Source organism: Varanus komodoensis, unplaced genomic scaffold (genome assembly GCF_004798865.1).
Source record: "Varanus komodoensis strain SLA01 unplaced genomic scaffold, ASM479886v1 scaffold37, whole genome shotgun sequence".
NCBI lineage: Eukaryota > Metazoa > Chordata > Lepidosauria > Squamata > Varanidae > Varanus > Varanus komodoensis.
In genome coordinates, this window is record NW_025335889.1 from 9,146,689 (window position 1) to 9,171,028 (window position 24,340).

The 24,340-nt window shown below is 42.6% G+C and overlaps 2 protein-coding genes across 6 annotated transcripts in view; one reads left to right on the forward strand and one right to left on the reverse strand.

The window, feature by feature from the left end:
* The first annotated feature begins 4,766 nt into the window (after positions 1-4,766).
* On the forward strand, positions 4,767-9,978 carry LOC123028511. Of its 4 annotated transcripts, none has more exons than XM_044440392.1 (3): positions 4,767-4,954; positions 7,413-8,230; positions 8,690-9,978. In XM_044440392.1, exons 2-3 carry the CDS (start codon positions 7,432-7,434, stop codon positions 9,283-9,285), a joined length of 1,395 nt encoding a protein of 464 aa, XP_044296327.1. In that variant the 5' UTR covers positions 4,767-4,954; positions 7,413-7,431; the 3' UTR covers positions 9,286-9,978. The 4 variants fall into 4 exon arrangements, with proteins under 4 accessions (XP_044296327.1, XP_044296329.1, XP_044296325.1 ...); XM_044440394.1 differs by having other exon boundaries at positions 7,416-8,230; XM_044440390.1 differs by lacking the exon at positions 4,767-4,954 and adding an exon at positions 4,970-5,384.
* Positions 9,979-18,082: 8,104 nt separating this feature from the next.
* MYBL2 (MYB proto-oncogene like 2) overlaps positions 18,083-24,340 on the reverse strand; it is a 38,517-nt gene continuing 32,259 nt past the window's right edge. For both annotated transcript variants that reach the window (XM_044440292.1, XM_044440291.1), the window contains 2 exons: positions 21,668-21,814; positions 18,083-19,796 (listed from right to left, as the gene is read on the reverse strand). In XM_044440292.1, the coding sequence (XP_044296227.1) occupies positions 19,668-19,796; positions 21,668-21,814 (276 nt within the window). In that variant the 3' untranslated portion in view covers positions 18,083-19,667. The remainder of the gene's footprint in view (positions 19,797-21,667; positions 21,815-24,340) is intronic.

The following is a 24,340-nucleotide window of genomic DNA, read 5'->3' on the forward strand; positions in this document are numbered from 1 at the left end:
CCTAAGCAAGGAAGAGTTGATTCAAAGGGCAGAATCCAATGGGGTGATTGTACCCCATCAATTCTCTTGCTCAAGTAGTGAGGCTGCTCATGTGAGAGATTTAATAGTTCCCTGAGAAAGCCCTGAAACAAATGGAAATACTCATTTCTCAGTTTGTATGGCTAAGCATTGCTCTTGTATGCAAACTCAGCCAACCTGCCCCATTCTAGGAATGAGCATTTTAATTCAACTCAAGTTGCCCCCACAGCACTAAACTTTCATTCTACAAGTAGAAGGTACCACTTATGGATGGGAATTAGCAAGGTGTAAATATCAGCAGAAGCATAAACACACTTTCAGATTCTGCCCATATTTCCCCCACAAAATATATGACAGATGCACTCACTTCATGAAAGGTGTCTAAATGACTGGCCAATATTTGGCAGACCTATGTGCCTTACATTCTAAACGAATTCTCTGTAAACTATACATTGGAAGAAACCTATATCTAAGCCCTAAAACTTCAAGGGTGCAATCCTGGGCATGGTTAGGTAGAAAAAAGTCATACAACTCCAAGCACCCCCAGCCAGGGTCTGGATTCTTCCTTAAGAAAATGCACCCCAGCAGCGACTTACACTTGCAAGCCTTATTAACACGTTTTTCTTCTTTTGCTTTGCTATTCAGGAGCTTCTTTCGCAGTTACCTTCAGATCACAAAGTTACCTCAGAGTAACAGAACAGCTTTCACATCTGAGAGGAAGGAGGAATAAAGTCATAAACCAAAGTCTCCTGAGGAAATCTGCTGTTCTCTCAGAGGCTCTCAATAACATGGGAAGGGAGGAAATCAAGTTTCAAATTATTGCAGGGCCAAAAAGAGAAAGCAAGCAACAGATGCTGGAAGTCATCACCCTGTCTTAACCTGACAGACTTTCAGTAGCAGCTACGAAGCTTACTAGACAGACTGATGTAATGGAGAATGCAACTGAACCACACCCTCAAATTCAAAACCCAATCCCTCTGTAACCTAAGGTTCACTTTTACTAGGTGCACTGGAAAAAGCAACAGGATGAAATAGACTCAAAAGATTCCTGATTTCCCCTCCCAGACTCAAGACACTGACCATTTGCTAGTCTTTGCTAGTTTGTTGCTCTGTTTTTTTCTTGATTCTGATAGTCCCTTTCGTTCTTTTTGTTCTTCCCTTTTCTTGTTGGTGAAAATATTTGGGGAAGAGTATTTGTAGTGCCCCTGTTGAATATATATATGTATTTTAATCAAAAACATATTGAGCCTTTTTAAAATGTTTGTGCACCCTTAGGATATCATCTCTTCCCCTTTTTTCTGAGCCTTTGATAGTAACAACAGTCCTACAGTCTCATTATCAAATTACATGCCAAGCTTGAATGCAATAGAATCAGTCTAATGATAGTCAGGTAGCTCTATGAACATAGCATTCTACTCAATGTTACGAGTAAGTCTAATGATCACATCAATGGATCTACTTTCAGTCAGACTAACATGCGTTTTCCCAGAGATACATCTCGTGTTCCTCCAGAGTGGCTCTTGTCAGTGTCTCACCAATATCTAAGGCAAATCAAGTAGGGACATGTGGGACCCTTCTCAGTTCCTGAAGCTGTGAAATACCACCCAAGGCAGACCTTCCCAGTGTTCTCTTAGCGGTTGTATCAAGGTGGAGCTAGGTATCAAAAAGAAGCAGGGATCAAGACATAGGACAAAAAAAATGCAGAAATATAAATATGCCAATTTACATATGTTCTAAAGTTTATGTACATACGTACCTTTAAAGGCTTAACTCCTTTAAAGGCTACTCCTATTTGTAAAAAAGAAACATGTGAAAGGAAAACATTTGAATTTTATTTTGGAAGAAAAGTGCAGAAAGAATCATTCAAAGGGGCAGCAAGATGTGAAGCACGCGTAGACAAAGTCGGGGGGGGGGGGGACAGATGTGGGGAGTGGAAAACATCAGAGCGCCTGAACTTTTATTTCAGCAAGGGCCCATGTTCAGTGGCATGGCAGGTGATGTCCCACGGATTCAAGGATCCAAATGAAAGCTTTGGCGCTCCAACTGCTTCTTAGTTGCATTGTGTTTTTTCTTGTTTATCATTGTTAGCCACTTTGAGTCTATATGTAGATACAACATAAATAGAAAAAAATATTAGCCCTTTTTAATTTTTCTTAGCAGAAGCCTCATTTCCAGTCCTCTCTAGACCACAAAACAACGAATTTTACCCCATAGGGAACAAGAAATACCTGAATTTCAGAAGACCAGCCTACGCTTTATAGACTATAGCAAATCTTTTGACTGTGAGCTTCATGAGAAGCTAAGGATGGTCCTAGAAGAAATGGGTAGGCCTCAGCACTTGATTCTCCTGAAATGTAATCTGTATTGTGGGCAAGAAACTACTATTAGGAAAGAATATGGAGAAACAAAATGGTTTCCAAGAAGCAAAGATGTCAGGGATGGGTGTACTTTATCTCCTTATCTGTTCAATCCATACAAAGAACACATCATAACGAAAGCTGAATTAGAGTCAGCGGAAGGAATAAAAATTGGTAGAAGATATATCAAGAATTTAAGATATAAAGATGATACCATGTTACCGGTGGGATGCAGCAATGAATGTAAACAGCTCCTGATTAAAGGGAATTAAGAAAACGCAAAAAGCAGGGCTGCAGCTGAACAAAAATCACGACTGCACAGGAATTACACAGCTTTACTGTCAACAGTGATGAAACTAACATTGTGGAAGATTTGGCCTGCCTTAGCTCAATCATCAATTCAAAGGGAGATTACAGCCAAGAAATTAGTAGAAGAGTAAGATTTTAGAAATTAGAAGACTAGGACTAACCCTAAGCCTAAAATTAAACAAAAGTTTAAAAAGACACACACACAAATTAATTTAAAAAACAAAATCCTAACAAATGCAACTGAATCAGCATAGCAGCAAAGCAGCATACAAAATAAAATCCAGTTTAGAATAACAAAGTTTAAAGGTTAAGCTGCTAAAATGTTGGGAAAATGGAAAGGCCTTCACCTGGCACCTAAAAGAATACAAAGTAAGTGCCAGGCACACCTCTCTGAACAGCTCATTCCACAGGCTGGACATCAGGAAAAGTGTCCTCCTGTGAGAGCAATGACAGTGGAACCAGCCGCCTAGAGAGGTGGTGGGCTCTCCCGCACTAGAGACATCCAAGGAAAAACTGGACAGTCATCTGAGTGGGATGGTGTAACTTAGTGTCCTGCAACAGTGGAGGGTTGGACCTGATGGTCTTCAGGGCCCCTCCCAACTCTACTATTCTATGATTCTACAAGTGGGATGCCACAACCAAAAAGGCCCTCCTGCTGGCAGCTGCCCACCTCACTTCCTTTGGAAGGGACTCCTGGAAAATGAACCTCAAAGATGACCTCAGGGTGGGGTAGGTACATTTGGAAGGAGTGATCCCTCAGATAACCTGGTCTCAAGCCAGGAGATATGCCTTCCACCATACTTCAGACACATCATGAGAAGGCAAGACTCAAGGGAGAAGACAATAATACTAGAAGTCCAAGCAGAAGAGGAGGGTGAGATGGCTCAGTTCCATAAAGGAAACTGCAGCCTTGAGTTGACAAAAGATGAGCAGGTCTGTGAAGTACAGGACACTTTGAAGGACTTTCATTATGGGGTCACTTTAAGTCAGAGATGACTTGACAGCACATAGCAAACCCCAGAATACAAAGTGGCCTTAATGAAACAGTAGTAAATACTAAGGTTGTATTCCAAGGTTGAGCAACATGGTTCTCGATCACATTAATAAGTGCCATTCCCACACACCTGACCTTAGTCTTTTTCTAAGTACATTTTAAGTCCCCATGGCTACAAAGGTAAATATCAACATATGACTTACCTTAACGTGTGCTAAACAATTTGCCCACCCTGTCCAGTTCTGTTTGTGCCCTATCCAGTAGCAGGAGCAATGTCTGAAAACAGAGCTGTTAACAACTGCCTTCCGTTTTGCAGAAAATGCTGAGTTACATATGCCTTAACTGAACTCAAGGCAGAGTTCAGCTGAGAACACACCCCGAATTCAGGGTCTTGCTACTACTGGGTCCCATTGGTCCTCTGCATTTTTATCGAGAAGCCTCAGTGGGTTGCATGCAAGGCTACACTGGATTAAATGGGGGCGTGAAAGAGGATTTCCCACCACCACCTTTGTATGGTAGCCCATCCAGTCCCCTGAAAATACAACAAAGGGAGCCAGAAGACTCTGCTGAATGGGGTGAGGAATCCCCTCAATTAGGCCGAGGTTCCTGCAAGCAGAGCCCTTTTTTTTGCAAAAGCCTGATTCAGCTTCTAGCCCATATTGTTGCAACTGTAGATATGCACAGGATCGTACTGGAAGTGCGCAGGGTCTCCGTGTCTGCAACATTTTTACCCCACTCGTCAGCCAGTAAAGTCTTCCAGAACGGCACAGAAACTTTTAATGATGAGTCAATTCCTGCCCTCGGGCATAAAACCTAAAAGACGCGACACAAGAGGAAAAGAGACCCGGAGGAAGAAGGAAAAATAGCAGCTAACTGTTCGTGCAGTGGAGAGACTCAAAGGAGCAAAAGAGGGCCGGGGGCAGGAAAAGTGCCGGCCAGTTGCGCTAGGCGAGGACGGCGCACCGCCTTGCGAGGGGGTCGCTCTCTCGGTGACCCACGCGCATTGCGGAGCGGGCGGCGGAGCCCCACCCCTGCCGTGGCCAGCGGTCTGGCTGGTGACGGTCACATGGGTCCCGCTCTCAGCATGGTGGGAAGGAAAAGTTATTTGAACTGCGGGCGCTGCTTCCTTGCCCTGCCTGCCTTGGCGCGGCTCAGCTTGCGGCAAATCCCGGACAGTTTTTCCGCTGCTGCTACCGCCGCTACCGCCGCCGCAAGTTTGCTGCTCGGCCCGCCTCGTCGTCTGCGCTGCTCAAAAATGCCCCACTGAGTTTGCAAGGTAAAAAAGGGAGACTTTGATGCCTGCTTTAATCGATGCTTCTCTTGCATTTCTGTTTGAATTCTGCATTTGCAATTCAATCCCCTCCCCAGCGAGCCTCCCGCACAGCCCAAAACCACTTCATGCGGGTCTGCACATTTTCTTCTTGGCGGCTTCTTTTCTTTTGTAAAGTCCCCTCCATACACGCTTCTAGGCACCCATCCCCTCCTTTTCCCGCTATCCGTCCTCCCATTCGACGCGCCGCCTGTCCGTCACAAATCTGACTCTTGCCCCTCCCCGCCTTCCTGATTGAGTGCTTGTTCCCCGCCTTCTTCCTCTGTTTTGGCCGGCCTCTTCGAAGCAGTCGCTGATTGGTCGGAGGTGTGCTCGTCACGCTGCCGGCCCAATCGGAGCCCGCCTACATGCCCACGAGCGAGCCGGGAACTTGCAAGTAAGTGCGCGACTGTGGGTAGGGGAGCAGCAGAAGCGTTTAGGGAAGGCAGCGGGGAGGGTCGTGGGAATGCATCATGGCCGGCATAACACTGGCAAGCCCCCAGAGGTTGTTCTGAAAGTGGGTGACGGGGAGGTGCATTGCTGGGAGCGACTCTCTGGGGAGAGGAAGGGGGACGCAGGAAGTGAGAATGCAGTCCGGAGTTATTATTAAAGACTACTTTTAAGACAAGAAACATCGCGGCTTTGAAGTGCCCCGTGGAGCTGCATCAGAAACCTACTTGAGGCATGCCAGAGATCTGATGTTTTAATTCTCCAGGGAGCGTCTGCCATCTTCTGCATCTATGTTCCCCTCTCCTTTTTAAAGCCCAAATCAGATTGATGGGGATTGTAAGTCCCCTCAGCTTTCCTTCTTGGGTTCTGGAAATCCTGCCTTAACGACCCAGTGTTCTGGGTCAGAAAATGCCATCACTGAGCCAGTGGGAGCATGGGACTACCAGGAAACACAGCCAGGGAGGCAGGCAGACCACTCGATGACAATAGAATTAGAGGAGTACTAAAGGAGGATAGGGTGATTGCAAAGAAGCTGAATGAATTTTTTTCTTCCATCCTCACTGGTGAACATATGACAGATGACTAAATGTCCGTCCGTATAGGAAAAGTCGCTCCACTGGAATACTGGAAAATTATAGGGAAGAGAATTGTAGTCTAGACTTAGGTCAATTTTTTTGCATCATTTTTTCTGTGTCCTAGCATTTTTTTCTTTTTAATGGTGGAGCATTCCTTTGTGTGATTTCCAGTTGCTTTTTACGTCTGTTTGAGAACTAGATCATAGATGCATCATATTTGTGACTGCAGTTGTTCCAGATAACACATATTTTTAATTTAATATGTTGTCCCTGGGGAGACTTAGTGGATGACAAACAGATCTTGCTATTTACTTAACTGTCTATATTAACTAATGTCCTTGTTTGACATGGCACATATGGCTGGGTGAATGCAGCAGAGGGGTCTTTTTGCCCTGAGTTCCAACACTTTGATCCTAAACATATTTACTTGGAAGTAAATCCTGATGATGTCAGTGGTGCTTACTTTTGCAACTCAAAAACATGTTTCCAACTGAGATGAGATAACCGTGTCATTATTACACATGACATTTTCTTTTTGTGAGAATCCAAATCAGTCTACACAGCTCCATTTTATCCTCAGCAACAGCCCTATGGAGTAGGCTGAGAGTAAATGACCGGCTCAAAGTCACCCAGTTAGCTTCATGGCCAAATGGGGACTAGAATTTTGATCCCCCAGATCCCCAGCCCAGTGCTTTAACCACCACATCACCCTGGCTCTCAGTATATTATGTTTCTTATTCAGTGGATTCAATAAGGGCTGTAGTCCAATGCTTGTCCACTACAAGTGTTATTCCAGTGGGATGTATTTCTGAATAAAATTGTATAGAACGGGACTGTAGGGTCTGTAACTCCAGCTGCCTGCATAGATGAAGGGGATCAAATCGATGAGCCACAAAGAGCAAAGAATTAGACACCTGCTTATGACCAAGTGACTTGGAGATGCCTATCCATGTGAAACAAGTGTTTGCAAATCTCTATGTCAGAATGGGCAATCTGTGGCCATCCAGATATTTTTTCCCTACAACCCCTATAAGCCCTAGCTAGTATAACCAATAGTAAGGAGTTGAAGGACTAAACATCTGGAGGACCACAAGTCAGCTACCGATGTTTTGGGTGTGTTTGGAAAGAGGTCTTATTGATAAATTTCCAAGCAACTGCAAAATATTTCATCTATGGAGTGGAGTATGGAGAAAAACATCTTGGAAAGTGAGGAGGTTCCATTGCTAATATGAGTATATATGTTCTTTTAAAACTTATCTGAACTTTTACTGGTATAACTAGCAAACTGGTCATGGCTGATTTTATCAGAACCAGTTAGCAAAGAACTCGATAAATTTCAGAATAAAAAGAAAAAAATCACTTTGCCTATGGGATATCATACTGTGTTTCTCTTTTGGCAGCAGGAGTATAAAGGAAATAATGGCTGGTAGTGATGATCTCTTAAAGAATCTGCAGAATAACTTGCAAGAACTGAACCAATTCCGATCCAAATATCTTGTGTCAGCCAAGCGTCCTTTGTCTGCAGGTACCAAGGCTTTGCTTCGTGACCAACAGCAACTGCCAAGAGAAAATATGAACATCCAGCCATTTGCTCCTAGAAAGAGCATCCGTCACCGTAACCCTTACTGGCCTGATGAAGAAATCCGAACTTTTATTGAGATCTGGGGTGATGACCAGGTCCAAGCCTCACTGGCAACCAATTTTCGCAATGAGGCCCAGTATGAGTGGATCTCTGATCGGATGCGAGAATATGGCTACGACCGGGATATGAAGCAGTGCCGTTTGCGTGCCAAAGAGCTTCGGCGAGGATACAAGGCAATTGTTTGTGGAAACAACTCTTCTGTGAGTGGTCAGCGTGCCCTGCCATTCTATGATTCCTTGAACAGTTTTCTGTGCATGCACAAGGGCCTTGTGGTGTCCAAAGTCTCCCTCTCTATAGATCGGAGAAATCGAGAGGCACAAAAGCTGGGACTGGAGCAGGAGAAGAATGAAAAGTTAAGTGTTGTCCTTGTTTCAGATGATGATGAAGCTTCCATTCCAGAGCCTACAGATGACTCCAATGGCTACTTTCAAGATGCACGAATGGATTCTGACCCCGTGAACGCACAGTCTCCAGGAGATGAATGGGAACAGCACGGAGAAGATGGTATTTTGGCAAGTGACATGGCTTCACCTAGTTTTCCAAATTCTAGAGGCGAGAGCCATTCTGCCAATTCAGGTGAATGTTGAGAAATCAAATCCAGGTTTTAAAGCTTAGGTTCTGCGCATGTGGTTTGGGTTGAGTTAAATTAGGAGTGTGCTATAGACAGTGCTTAATATCTTAGAGACAATGAGTTGCTGGGACTCCACCTTGCACAACATTTTACCCAAGATCAAGGTCTAATATCTCTAAACGTTTGGGAATTCAACTAGAAATTCCTTCCAGTATTTCCAATCCAAATGACCCAGAAGCCCATTCCAGCTACAAGAGGCTTGAAAGGAGCTATGACCATATTATTTCATAATCACTGCTTGACATGCTCCAGGGCTAAGCTCTGGTAAATTCTGGCTGGCTGAAATTGAGTCTTAAGTGTAGATTACCACTGGTTTTTAGTGTTTGTTTGGCATGGAGTGCTCTATTGCTTGCCATCTACACCGTACTGCCATTTTATTAAAGATATTGCTTCTTTTATCACAGGCCCATCCAGTTCCTTCCCCAGGTTGCCTCTGGCTGACTCTGACAGAGTGAGCAACCATTGGCACCGGAAGCAGAGGAAACAAATGGAAGCCACCTCAGACCTTGTGGAAGCCATCTCTCAAGTGGGCGACAGACTAGTCAATGCTCTGTCTGCTTTGCATTCAACACACAGAGAAACATCTGAGCTTGCACAGACCCGGGAAAATTATGCCTGCAAGGAGGAGTTTGCCACCCTTGCGAGTCATGTAGACCAGGCCACAAAAAACATGGACAAGCTCATCACTCTCATGGAGACATCTACCAGGAGGATTGCAGATGCCATGGACAGACAAACAGCTGCCTTGGAAAACCTAGCACAGCTGTTTGCCACAAAAGCACAAGCTCCTTTGGGGCCCACTGTATCCCAAGAGCAGCCTATCCTTTCTTCGCCAAGTGTCTCCGGACCACTCCCATCACTACCAGCAGGCTTGCACAATACCCTGAACACTTTGGAGGCACATCGTACTGGGGATCTCAAACCACAAGCATCACCAGCTCATTCTGAGGCTGAGGAATGTCAACCAAAGACAAAGAAAATAAAAACAGAAGACGACTAATATCATTGGGTTTTACAGTAATGCCCTCACATTTGCTTGCTTGCTCTCATGGGGTGAATATTCATCCTGGGTTGGTTTTTTTAAGGTTATTTTGAGGAACAAGCAAGGAAGGTGGTGTGTGTAAAAAATCTTGTGTGTGTGTGTGTGTGTGAGAGAGAGAGAGAGAGAGAGAGAGTGTTTTTAAAAAGGTTTGTAGTGAGGATTTAAGTTTCTGGGTGGGTTTGTATGAGGGAGGGAAATGGGAGTTTTGCCCGGATTGATAACCTGTACAGTTCACTGGCATTCCATTATTTTATCATTTATTCTGTACCCTGCTGCTTAGATATGCAATTTAAGTTGCAATCCAGTGCATGCTTACTTGGGAGTAAGTCCCATTGAATTCTGTAAGCCTTACATCCAAGTAGGCATGGCTAGACTGTCAGTGTGGTCTGAATACTGGCTTTGGGTGTGGATTAGATGGATTCAGACTCCCTGCTCAGACATCAGTTTGCTGGGTGGCCTTCAGTGGGTCCCTGGGAACCACAATTTCCCTGTCTTCAAAGGTGTAATAATAATGACCTATATCACTTGTTGGTTTTGAAGATGAATCATTGTATACACTAAAACTTCTATAGAAGATAAAAGTAGATAACTCCATATTTTTGTTGATATATAAAATTCTGTTATTAAATCAGTGAGCTGCACTGTCAGGAATGAACTGTTTTCCTCCCTTATTACCCTAAGACCATGTGTGGGATGAACCCATATCCAGCATTCAATCAAAATAACCTCCAAGTTTAAAAAAAGTATGTGTTTTAAGGTGGTGCAGCAGCTGTTCTTGCAAGGGTAAAGCCCAAATTTTGGTGGGGGCGGGTGGGCAGGGGCAGGGCAAGAGAAGCTATCGGTTGGAGAAAGACCTGACAGACTCAAGTTATTTCATGTAGCTGAAATGGGATCAGGTAGATCAGTAAAAGAAGCATAGCCAACTTCTTGGTCTGAGAAATTTCATTTCAATTTATATTTATGACTCACCCCATTGCTCATTAGGGCTCTCTGGGCAGTATACAAATACATGATAAAACAGTATACAAAATATCCAAAATACTTAATACATAATACAAGGAATTAGAAAGAAAAATATGTGTGTGTATAATATATAACAATATATCAAAGAATAAATATATTGCTCATGCATAAAAGTTCTGTGCAACTCAGGCATTTGAAGGACTGTTTTAGAGATGTAGAATCTGAACTTCCAAATATTGTAGAATTCCCAGCTCTCATCAGGCCCAGACAATATGGCCAGTGAGAAGGATGATGGGAGTTGTAGTTTCATATAATAACAGAGTTGGAAAGAGTCAGAAGGCCATCAATTCTAACTTGCTACTTTATCTTTGGTCTACTTAGTTCAGCCTTTTGTTTCCAGCAACAGCAAGTAAGTCAGAGGGCTCTAGGCAGCTTTCAAAACGGCTAGTAGAGTGGCAGTACTATCCTGTTGTTTAACCCTTGGACCCAGTGCTCAGAGTATGCTCTGATAATTGCTGTACTATCTGGGCCCCTACCCACTGAGTAACCAAACACCCATGAATTCGGCCTGATTTCTGTATCTTTCGGTGGTGTGTTTCATTGATTTCCTGTATTGTGAAGAAATACTGCATATTGGCTTTCACAAACATGCTTACAGTCAACTCCAGCCAATGATGCCAATGTCTAGGCCCTAGGGTAAGACTAGGTAAAAATTTAGGGCAAGTTTGTGGGTTTTTTGGTGCTAAACTAAGAAGTTCCAAACTCGGGTCTGGTTTTGTTTGTTCACAGAGAATGTGCTTCTTTATTGTTCTGGTTCTCTATTTCCCTGGTTTAAATGGGGTATGTACCTATGAAACCTTACTAGTTTCAATACGCATAAAGTTTCTGCAAGAACCATTATGGAGCCTCTCAGCCAAGCAAACCCTGAACATGTTAGTAGCCAGAGGAAAGTATGAATGGGTAATAGTTGGCTCTAACTGCATATTGTCATCACTATTGGGCCCAGAGTTTGAAAAGGTTCTGACAGCAGAGACCTCGTTCTCCTGGTAACAAAAGTAGTTTCGATAGACAACTGACCTCACCAGTTCTAGATTTTTCTGAGAACCCCTTTTCTTATATTTATAAGCACTAACAGTCAGTGCCGTCCTTCATTCTTTTCACAGTCATGTGGCTGTCACAGCCTCAACTAAGCATGTGATCAGTTTAGGAATCTAATAACTGAGGTTTTTCTGTTTTTATATATTTAAAGAGACTGGAACCCTGCCTCCAAGGAGTTGGCAGGTTATTGCAAATGTAGTAAGTGAACTTCTGCTTTTTTCCTTCTCTGCATGTTTAAGTCCTATGTTTCTCTGCTTTCTGAGCAATTTGGCCCATGGCATTCAAAATGTGCTCTACTTCCCGTGTGCCTCTTTGACTGTAGAAAAACTCAACCAATTAAATCAGAAACATTATCACAGATCTCTGTAGATAGTATGTATATATTCCAGCAGAGCAGCCATGTTAGCAGAAACAAGACTCCCGTAGGAATCTAAAGATTAATGTATTTACTGCAACATGAGCTTTTGTGGGTTCTTCTTTTGATGATTCCTTTACCAAGAAGCTCCATTTAGTTTCCCTTTCCCTGACCAACCCACCCTCTGAACAGATGCTTAGCATTCTGTGCTCACTGAGAATATTCAGTCTTCATCGGGCTACTTGTAGGGGTTTCCCCATGCAAGTTTAATTGTCTTCTAACTCAGCAAACTCATGAGTCTTCAAACCTGCCACTGTCTCCCTCTCCCTTTTTCAATGGCTTTAATCTCATCAGCACACACTTCCTGAATTTGCTATTAGAAGGAATGAGAGAAAGAAGAGTCATGTCAGAATGCTATTACTGTAGATGGAAGGGACTTACTGAACAAAGGCCAGAGAGGAGAGGATTACCAGTGCACGTTGACTGTATACCATGTTTATGAGGTGCAAGCATGTTAAACTGGAAAGAGCAGTGTGTTCTTATTTCTCAAATGCCTAGTTGTAACTGGAATAACTGCACTGTACTGTACTGTAGAAGATCAGGGTTATGCTTCCCCTAAGTAATACTACTTTTGTTCTTTTTAACGTTCTCACCATTTTTACATGCCTTTACTACCAATAAAGTTGGATAGTAAGTGTTGAAATAAGACGGTAAGTGACAGTTTATTAAAACTAATCTTTATAACCCATCTTTCTGAAAACCATTGTTTAGATGGTTTTAAGGCCTGCTGAAAGCAGTGTTGAGTAAACAGGGATAGGATTGTGCTACACAAATGCTTTCTGCTCTGGCATGAACAGCTTGCACATCTTGACATACAAAATCAGCGGAAGAAAACCATTTTGAAATTCCACTCTGTTCCAGTCACCATAGCTTTTTGTACTTGATTTACCAATGGAAGAACTGCAGGAACCTCTTTGAATTAACATTTGTGAAAATGGTCAAAGGCTCTCCATTAGACTTCTAAAACTACAGTTTCTTGGGGGAGTAGTCATATTTAAAATTATTTGTGCCTGGGAGATAAGTGTGATTTCAATAGATAACAGTTTGGTCTCAACATGTCTTGGGAATAAACCTGCATTGCCCCAATTCACTGCACATTGTGAGGAAAGGATTATGCTTACAGACACAATTGTTCCCCTCCCATGCCAAAACAAATGAAAAAATATCCACTCTACATGGATTTTAAAAAGAAAAGGTGTCTTCATTGACATCAATGGAAGTTTCCCTCCTTTTTAAAAGTACTCCCTCTGGAAAAAAATTCAAGGGAATATTTCTTGACACATTCCATGAATGTCTATCAAAGGCATTTTGATGACGTTGGAAACCTCCAAATAATGCTTAGAACTCCTTGGTTATAACCCAGTTGTGGAAGGTCAAGAAGCCAGACTGATAACATTAACATGGTCCAATGGTGACATGAGCCACATTTGTTAAACCAAGAACAGGGAACCTAGCATCATCCAGATATTTTGGATTGCAACTCCCCTAACTCCTGGACAGCATAGCCAATTGTTACAAATTATGGGAGTTGTCATCAAAAACCTGTGGAAAGCACCAGGTTGCCTACCTGTGTTGAAATCAGGTTAACCTATAGGTTTAAAGTCATAATACTGTTATTCACTTATTTGTTACCCAGTCAGGGAAATGTTGTATTCATACAAGAATTTTAAAAAATGGCATGTGTAATTTGACAAGAAAAGCAATGGTTATGCAAAACAGATTTTTAATTGGTACATGGAAGCAGAAGATTCTGTCCTGCTGACTCCACAGAAAGGACAGCCAGCAGAGCAGGTGAGAGATGTATGACTTGAAATCAGCCTTACCTGAGCAGCGGTCTGGCATGGAAAGTGGAAACTGGCAAATGGTACCAAATGAGAAGAACCCCTCCAACAACAGACTGACACACCAGAGGAGCTATTTGAGCAGCTGCACATCTGTTCGCACGACATGCCAATTCAACAGAGAAAATGGAGCTAAGAGACCACTGCTCTTCTGCCAATATGACACACAGAATGCCTGGGAAGAAGGGAGCAAGGCTGGGCCAACAAAGGAGAGCTCTGTGGAATGGGTAGAGTATTAGGCTGCGACTCCGTGGCTGGATGACTGGACTAGTCCCTGTTGCTCAGCTTAACCTCACGGGTTGTTGTGAGGATAAACTGGCAAGGAAGAGGACCATGGAAGCTGCCTTCGGTTCCTTACATAAGGGAAAAAATGCAAGATACAAACATCATAATCAATCATGATTAAATAAAGACTCTTAACTCACTCCTCCAAGATTATGATATGGATATCGGAGATGTGTGTGTGGCCCTCAACACAGCAGCACAATTAGTTCTTAGGGCTAGAAAGGTTGTGCGCCCCGGACATGGTACCAATAACTAGGGGATATATAAAAATGTAGCAATACCACCTCCCCACTTTCCTGACTGCAGTTGGGGGGGGGCATTGCCAGGCCTAAGGTAATGGTCATTGTAGATGACCCCTGTCCTGAGCAATGAAAATACTGAGCAATAAAATGATTAACTCTGAATCCACCCCTCTCTGCTCAGAGCCAGCTCTACCATGAAGCAGTGTGAAGCAGGTGCTGGAAGGAGAAGACACTGGAAGGCAGGAGCAAAGAGCTGGAGGGCTGCATGCATGGCCTGCCCTGTGCCTCGCTTTCAGGTGCAGTGGAGGATGTAGTGCCTGTGCCACTTGTCCAGGTGGAGTGGGAAGAGACAACATCTTGTTTTTCATCTCAGGTAGCAAAAAGTATTGGGAGTCCCCTGCCACTGGTTAATATCATGAACACCAGCTTAGTCAGATGTGGTGTTTTTTTGGCCCATGTGACTGATACCTGTCTGTTTCATTGTGTTCTTATTTTAATGTGTTTTAAGCTGTGGGGGGCAGGGGCATCTGAAGGATGGAATATCTGTTTTAAAATTAACCATGTTTCCTCCCACTCCCACCATGGCCAACTTCAGGTTCCCCTAAAAATGCCAATGTGTGATGCATAAATCTACTCAAGGACTTAGCAATTAAAGAGCCAAACATTTCAAGTTCCAAACCAAATAAATAGAAGAAAACAGAAAATCAAGACCACGGGTTGAGGTCACCATGTCCCTTCAGAGCAATACATAATTAAAACCTTTCTAGTTAATACAATCCACAAACCATTCTATATAGGATCTGTGTGTTTATGCTCTCTGCATATACACACACACCATTTTATATATTTTTTAAAATCTTTGCAGTACTTAGACCTGCTGTCATTTTCATTACTGAAGGCATTTTAAATTTGTAGCAAGGTTTTTAGCATGCAGTTGAAAAGATTGTAGCGCAAGTGATGGAACTGTGTCATCAGTTGGTTTTCCAGTTTTACATTGTGGTAGCAATGGAAATCTCCCCTTTTCAGCACTTCATTTATGAACTAGTAAAAGCAAATACAGCATGAGAGTATTAGCATGAGCAAAGCCAAACTAGAAATGCTTCCAGTTACTACATTAATCTTGCGCACAAAGCATAAATTCTACTTTCAGCAAAACTGCAGCTGACACACTGAGGCATTACAGTAACTTTATTCAAATAGTACTGACACAAATTGATTGTGGGTAAAGCCAGACACCACACCAGTTTGCATGATCTAAGGTGGGTTATTTAAATCACTGGGCATGCCATGCACTCTTTCCGCAATCACCACTCAGAGGACCTCAGGAGAAAAGGAAGCAACAGTACTTCTACTCTGTTAGATCTAATTCAATGACCTGCCGAACATTGACTAGGAAGCTACCACCAGCCCCTTTGTGTCATGTCTTTCAAACTGTAAGCCTGTAGGCATCTTTAGAAATCTCACCTTGGTAAGCTGTCTTGGGAACATGACAACTGGGTTCCAATAACCCACAATCAAGGTCTAAGTTATGGGTTGAGTGTGGGCTGTGTTGTGTCATCCAAACCTGGGTGACATGGGCTATTAGGCTATTCCTCCTTGGTTTGGACAACACACAAGCCATGCCCAAGCAGATAATTAGGCAAATGGCACTCACCATGACTTGTTTAGCTAACAGTGATGGTGTGAACCAGGTCAATGTCAGTTCCTCACTATGCAGATTCCATTCTGCCCCAAACTTGCAGGCTGCTTTGGCATATTCCAGCTTACTGTTTAATGCATGAGTCCCCCAATTCCATTAACTTGTGATATAGCAGAATGACAATGTTATGTACCCACACCAAATCATGTTTTTGCTGTTATTTAGTTGCAAAGTCATGCCTGACCCCATGGACAATATTCCTCCAGGCCCTTGTACTGCACCATCCCTTGGAGTCCACCCAAGCCCACACCCACCACCCCAGTGACTCCATCTCTGCCATCTCCTTTTTTTATTTTGCTGTCAATCGTCCCGAGCATCAGGGTCTTCTCCAGTGAGTTGTTTCTTCTCATTAGGTGGCCAAAGTATTTCAGTGTCATCTTCAGTATCTGGCCTTCTAAAAAGCAGTCAGGGTTGATCTTCTCTAGGACTGACTGGTTTGATCTCTTTGCAATCCAAGGGATTCTCAGGAGTCTTTTCCAGCACAATTCAAAGGCCTCAATTCTTCAGTGCTCAGCCTTCCTCATGGTCCAACTTTCACAGCCGTACATTGTAACTGGGAAATCATGTTTTAGTCCTTCCTAAAATATCACAGGACGTACAGTCCTGGCTATAACTCTAAATAAAGTGCAATTCATTGTAGAAGTTTGGGGCCATTTGATTCAGTCAGCAGTATCTTATGCTTACAAGAATAAAGTAGATCAGAGGTAAGCAATATAGTGTCCATGGGCCACAGTGCATTCCTTGGACAGCTTTGCTGCCTACCCATACCGCTCCCATTATTTTCTTACCAGCAACTAGGATTGGCATGAAATAGATTTCTGTTGGTAGTGAAAACTGTGGGTTCAAGTAAGTTTAATGTCTTGGTGCTCAACCCCTATCTGTCATTTGGGTGTTTGGCCTTTGTCATGCCTCCCATGTGGTACTGTCCAGGGCATCAAATTGCCAGATGTGTCCAAAGCCCAGAAAGGTTGACCAAGCCTGTAGTACAACTATTCAAATGAACACCCCGGCTCACACCCCACCAGAAGCAGCAGGTTCAAGCCAAGCAACCCCACAAATTTGAGGTCTTGCACAAAGAAGGCCCCTACACTTTTATCAATGTATGTGCTTTTTCATGTGAGAGGAAGCCCAGGCAATTAGGATCCCTCGTTCCCTTGCATGGAATTCTACACACACAGGGACCCTTCCCCACATGCAGAAGCAAGGAGCTGGATTGATCGATTCAGTGCTATGATCCCATCATGCATCCTTCGAGGGCATGCAGGGATTTATCTGACCCCCATGTACACTCATTCTACCATTGCTTGCATTTGCCTTAGTGCTTTTGCTAATATTCAACCAAATGCATATTTCATTTCCTAGCAACTCCCTCACATCATCTTTTGCAGCAATTAAGTACCCAGGCTCAGAAAGATATAACCTATTCTACAGGTGTGAGCTCAGGGATAACACAGCCAGGCCTGTCTGTCAGACAGGAAACGTCTTTGCTTTCCACTTAAAAGTTAATTGTCTTTGTCATTAGCCAGGCTCTCTTGTTCATTTCCCCTGAAATTTGCTCAACACCAGATCTTCCTTAATAAGCAATAAACATATGGCAAGACATGCCTGCAGAATCAGATTTATGGGATTAGAAATAGATTTTAATATTTCCATCATAATCTTTTAATTTAGCACAAACTCCAAATCAAATCAGCACCAGGTTCCACAATGAATAATAAGTAGTTTAGAGTTATAGTGAAGAAAGTATATGTCCTCTCATATTAAGAGTCAGCAGCACTAGCAGCAAAATAATCCAATTTTACCAAGAAAACCTCAGCAGTTGTCCCTAAACTGGTATTTACATCCAATCCGTAACATCTCCCTCTGTAGCATCTCTAACCTTACATTTGTTGCACTCCCTTTCTTTCAGAGCTACCTGCCTGACCTCACAAGCCTCTAAGCTAGGACGGGGCTGTTGGACTGAGAGTTGATGACATACAAAACCATCTAGTGAGCTTTATAGAAGGATGGAGAGCATTCCAGCCTACAATTCAGATTCACCATTGACTGCATTGCCTGGTCTGATAGGAGTTGTAGTCCTGACAACATGCAGAGGACCACAGATTCTGCCTTGGCCAAATCTGGAATCTCCTGCGACAAAGCATGCTGCCTAAAGCACAAACATTACATCTTAGTGTGCAGGACTATACACATAAATGCTCATACACTCTTGCATTTAAACCACGTAGAGGTTTCAGTATATTAAGCAGTATACCAAGAATTATTCATAAATAAAGCACATCTGAGTGGGGCTTTAAACTCTAGTTTCCTAAATCTAGAGCCAATCCTCTAGCCCTGGGGTGGGGAACAGTGGCTCCCAGGCTAATTTCACCTTGACTCTCAGGTAAATTCACTCATTAGGCAGAGAACAACCTGGATACTCAGCGGAGCGGACTCTCTGCTCATTGTGTGCCCGTATTATGCAGCCATTTGTAAACATGTTTGTCAGGTACATGTGAATGTGAAGTGGCCATCAGAATACAGTGGAAGGTTATGCAGCATGGCAGTTGGTCAATGTTATCTTCACAGTGACTCATTCTGCGTGACCAATTTGACAAACAACCCATGATAGACCCTCAGATCAATATCAAGGCACAGATGATAAAGCACAGTGGCAGTATAAAATGGAGAACTCCGCTGTTCTCAGGCCTTGTCTACCTCACGCCAGACATGGTCAAGGAAGGGCTACAAAATGAACCTTAAAAACCTGTTCTTAACAAGGCTGCAGTGCACACAGCAAGATGATCTTGCTCAAGGCTTGCTTTTCCACTGGGTACATTTCACGCCCACATGCACTAAGGGCCCGATTCTGTGCATAGTTAGACAAATAGAAGTCCAACTTTCCAGCATTCCCCAGCTAGCCATGCTCAGAGCTGAAGGACTTTTTTCTATCCAGACATGCACAGTTTTGTAACCTAAGTCTCCTTCTACCTACCATAGCAGAGATGAAGCAATAACAAACAATAATGCTCCCAGCAATGCACAGACTGCTTTGCTTAAAGCAAACTTGCTTGCTCCTTAAATATCATCAAGTTTGCTAAGGATGGGCATCAGCACCATCTGGTGGACCTGAAAATATAAAACACCCAAAGCAAACCACAATATATAAACCTAGCAGTGGATACCACATCTAAATTAAGGCAGTAATTTTATTATTTCAGACTGAATGCTTTGGAGATGTTTTGATGAAAAAAGACCACATCTTGCTTCCTATAGTTAATTCAATCTAATAAAAAGATTGCTGATACTTCCAACTGGTAACACATATTGTTCTTTCTGTTCTAATCCACTGCCAATCAGTCAGTCTCCAAAACGAGCCAGGGTAAATCGGCAGGGACTTTTCATAATTACACTTAAGGTTCCCAAAGTAAAACCAAATCCAGAAATCCAAGGTGTTCTCTTCACCATAAATGGATTCGCCCCTCTCTTCCCTCTTGCAGATCAATCAGAAAGAAGCAAGGACAATTCTGCCTAGGAAATGACAAAGAAGGGAAGGCATGTGCAGGAGAACTGGTGTGTTCTAACAACTCAGGGCATTTTCCTCCAAATGTCTGACGATTTATACTACTATAATAAAACATTTCGATGCCATTTGAGAACCTGAAGTTTAGAACTATTTATGAAAGACACGTATTACAGAGATCCAGGGTTACCAGGAGGGAGAAAGGCGACCATATTGTCCTGCTGAAGAGAACAGCCTTAGGCCTTGCCTTCTTCCCCTCCCCACTTCCAAATAAAGCTACAAAATGAAGAGTTCTTCAAGATAAAATTAAAGTCCGTGAGGTATGGTTCTGTTTCAACACGCCCAAGACCTGCCGTGCTTTGTCTTGCATGATAAGCTGATCTTTAGATCCACCACATGCCACTGTTTTCCAGGCACTGGACATCTGAGAGAGAGGGAAAAAGCAAACACACATTTTAATAGCACTCCTGACATGTAGGAAGCTGAGGGAAAGCTTCTTGGGGCAGAGGTACAAATAGCCTCTCAACCTTGGGCAAGTCGAACTTGGCTTCAGGTGCACTAGTGAAGAAGCATCTGTATGCAAGTAGGAATGAATCATGCCCCTCCTTCCAAAAAACAACAGGTTGTTGATGCATTACCAGTGAGTTAAAGCAATGATGGATGGATGCGCTACTAAGTTTTGTGAACATTTAAAAGGCACTTAATGGTACAGCCATTCCACACTGGAAACCCAAATTATGTGCAGAGGTGCAGCAACACAACCAATGCATTTTCCAGTTCACTTCACCCAACTCAACTGTCACGCCATGCACAATTTTAGATTAGACAATCATGGTCCTGTCCCAAGCTGCTTTCCCTACAAGGTGAGCTCTTTGCCACTGTGTGACTGCATACTCTGCCTGAAAGAGAATAAACCAACATTCTGAAGTATGCAAAGCTCATTCTGAGGTTGGCAGCCTGCATGCATTCTTCAGCAACGGAAAAGTTTTCCTCTCCAGTTACAGATTCAGAATCAGCTAGTCATAAGGAAAAGCAAGCCAGTGTGGAGGATATCCAAGTGGCCTGCATGGGGCAGAGTGGGGAGTAGGAAAGACCAGAACTCAGTGGTCCAGCATGTGCATTGCACATTCAAAATCTCGGGTTCAATTCCCAGCACCTCCACATAAAAGTGCTGCTAGCAACAGATCTCGCCCTGAATTTCAGAAGAACTGTCACTAGTCAATTCTCAGCTAGAGGAATGAATAGCCTGATCTCTTGTAAAAGCAGCTTTCTCCAAGTAAGAAAGATTACAGGCTGGAAAAACTAAGACCAATAGAACAAGAATCAGAGTTAGTCGCCTAACAGCCATGACTGTATCTGATGGTGGTCATCTGCAATAAACCCCAGTGACTCATCCCTCTGTAGCCATTCCTGAATGCCTTGGACTGTTTTTTTCAATGTTCACAGTCCAGGGAATCCAGCGGGCGCTATGCAACAGCTGTAGTGCATGCGAGCTGCCAGTATAAATATGCAACCAGGGAATGTGGTCATTCAAACTCAAAATGTTCCCGAAAACCCACAAGTCAACGATTATAGGGTGGAAATATCTAGATGGGATTCTGTGAAATACCATTACTTTGATTGAGATTGGTGACCCCCACCCCCCCTGCCCTTCAGTGGGTAGCTCACTAGATTAAAGAGATGCTTGGCCTAAAATCTGGTAAGGGTATAGTCAGCCTATCTGCTGATGTTATTATTTCATTTACTTTGTAAACTTTAGAAGTGAGCTAGTATATGATACACTGTCTGCCAAATTGCAAGCCAAAACCTTTACTCTACTTATTTTTGCAATGGCCCATGTCACTAGCAAATAACTGATAATGAAAGATGGCTGTTTAAACACATGTTCCTATAGCAACTGGCCACATCTAATTGTGTAGATATAAGATGATGGGTGTTGTCATTAAACAGTCTCAGAAAGACCATGTATAGCAGTGGTTGGGAGAAAAAATAGTGAGAAATACAGATTCTTTGCAGTAGATTTATTGGCTACTGGCAAATATTCTATTGGGCAAATATTGTTCATCGAGCTACCTGGGAAAGAATGGCTGATCATACTCTAAATAACAAGAAAGATGACAAGGTTAACTGTCACAACCTATTCACAAACTCAGAAGATAGTTCTGTGACAATTTGTATCAATAGTGCTAGTTCTTGACTAAGGCACTACATTCACAAACCTAGACATGGCAGATTTTAATATCAAAACCCCAGAACTGTAGCATCCAGGAAGTTACCATAAAAGACAATGCTTACGAGAGCAGGTGGCCTGTATTTGCTTTGAATTTTCCTAGAAGAGACCTTCTCTGCCTTCATCTGCACAAATCCTCTGTTGAGCAAGCTGTTGTCATTCTTGCTGCTTGACAAAGAAAGGTTTAGGGACTGCGAAAGGAAGTTCATAGGCTGCAATCAACCAGAGAGAAAAGTGATGGTTACAACTCAGGTATAACTCGGATTAATTTGCCTGATTTACCTCCAGCCTTCCTATTTGGGGGGAGGGGGAGGGGGAAAGGGAGAGAGAACACATGCTAGCCATAAAGCAAGCCTTTATTGTCATCATCACAGGTTTATCTTTTAGAGACTGTGTATACTCTCAAGGCAGAAAGAAGTCCTCATGTGTAAGTTATTCAGTGATCAGAATGAGCCTTTATATTCTTATCCATCCACTCCACTGCTTTGCATTGTCATTGCCAGCAAAGCCCCACAATTTCAGTGCTGTGTAGTAATGGAAAAGATCACGCTTGTGGCAATCCTCCAAAGTCAGTGTCACGTTAGGCAACATGGCTGATGGATTACGGCATCAGGGTTATTGTCCTGATCACTGGACAAATGGTCATAAACAACAACTTCTTTCTCTAGTAAATTTGCAGCAGAGTTGGGTAACTTCTGGCTCTCCAGAGGTTTCAGCTGACAACTCCCATAATTTTTCACCATTAGCTATGCTGGCTAGGACTGATGGGAGTTGTAGGCCAGAATAACTGGAGTTGCCAACCTTATTCCATGATTCAAAGAAGAGAGAATGTTGCCTGCTATGCACAGAATCCAAAAATGGCCTTCAGACATAGAAGCCATCTCAGGAAATTTTTTACAAATACCATTTTCTAGTCAAAATGGCTGTGGAGAAATACTTGGAAGGGACAGCTTAGGCTGGACATCTTAGGAAAATTCTGTCAATTTGTGGTGAACTTGGGCCTAGTTCTCAGGCATGGTAGAGCAATGTGGACTCTCATGTACTCTTCCCACACTACATTTTAAGTACGGGAGGAAAGCTCAGGCCAATTTCATGGATTGCAACATGTTATGTTTTAAGTGTGGGACTGTGCATCTCTATTTCAACCCATCTTTTGGAGGTACAAACTAGCAGACCAGATTCCCCTACCCGCCCCCCCCATACCATCAAGCACCCACATCTGTGGCCCCAAGTGTGATTTTTGATGAGTCTCAGTTCTCCTTTCAAAGGAATCCCTGAAAGCAGAGAACCATAAAAAGTTGTTTCTTTCTTACAACCTCTGAGATATCAAGTTTACCCTATTTCCCCTGGATCAGGAAAAAGGGAATAAGTTACATGGACTAATCTCAAGAGTCTATGTAAAAATTCTGGACCAGATAATTAATATTAGCTAACAGTGAATGAATCATAGATGGTCATCCAAGTTCACACACTAAGCTCATTAATAAGTTGGACTGTGAAAACTGTGACTTATAACAGCAACGAGCCATTCTTTATATTATGTAGAATGAGAGATAGATTAAGGTAGCAGTATTCTGGAATACAGCACTTCAGACTGTAGAAGGCAGAACAAATTGAAACTCCCTGCAGGTAGTAAGCTTGCACTGTAGGGAAAAATATCCATTATCTTTCACTTACTCATCTAAAAAACTATATAAAGTACTTTTTTCAAATATGTAACTTCTCACCTGTGCTCTGAAGTAGCACAGTCCAGAATTCTACCACCACATTCTATCTACTAAGCAGAAAAATACTAAGATGTTTCAAATCCAATCCTATGTGCATATGGTCAGATATAAATTCAGTGGAGTTTTTCCCTAAGTAAATTACAAGGTACACAATCTTGCAGTTCACAGGACAACTTTTGTCCAAAGCTTGGCAGGGGCACATAAGAGATCCATAACACTGACTGCAGGTGCTAATGGGATTCACATTTACCCCAGTGAATTGGAACCACATACTGGTCATATAGCTCCTGATCAAGAGAAGCATAAATTTTGCTTGTTTTTTAATTAGTATGCCCCTGAGAAAGATTTGCACTAGAAAATGTTGGGTATTTTTCTACTTTGCTAAAGTTCCACATATTTTTCCCATACCATTTTTAGGCTTGGAATTTTAATTCTATTTTGTGTTTACAGCTGTCCTTCTGTTTACTCTACCTGTGATCAACCCAGACATAGAGAACACCCAGCAAATTATCATACTTTTGTTGGAACTTCTCATTTACAGGCTAAAAGCAACATTGGCCAAATGCAGCCCTGTTGCAATTCTAAAGGCCAGCTATGTTACACCATGTTAGACAGTAAGCCACTGCCTCCCAACTGCAAAACTGCATCTTAACAAGTCAGGCATCAATTATTGCATAAGAACTAATTAGGCACAAATACAGACAGCAATTATTTTAAAAGGCTATATGGGATTTGTGGAATTGTTTTCTTTTGTATTATAATTCCAAGACAATTCATTAACATGGACAGATATTATGTATCAAGTCTCACCAATAGCTTCATATGCTGTGCAAAAATGGCACATATGAATGATAGCAGCCACTGGGCAGTATTTCATTAGCAATTCCTGGATCCTGAATTCCGAACACTAGTAATGCAATTTTACTTCTCTTTGCTTACATGCAGATTAAGGCTTCAACTACAGAAAGAGGAAGCAAAATCCTTCAAGCAAGAGAAGGGTATATATTCAAC

What these genes read in the sequence shown, in the direction of transcription:
- LOC123028511 (XM_044440390.1), top strand. Translation starts at nt 5,356, where the DNA reads ATGCCCACGAGCGAGCCGGGAACTTGCAA. An exon ending in AGCGAGCCGGGAACTTGCAA is followed by an intron (nt 5,385 to 7,412) that starts GTAAGTGCGCGA and finishes CTCTTTTGGCAG; the next exon opens with CAGGAGTATAAAGGAAATAA. An exon ending in GAGCCATTCTGCCAATTCAG is followed by an intron (nt 8,231 to 8,689) that starts GTGAATGTTGAG and finishes CTTTTATCACAG; the next exon opens with GCCCATCCAGTTCCTTCCCC.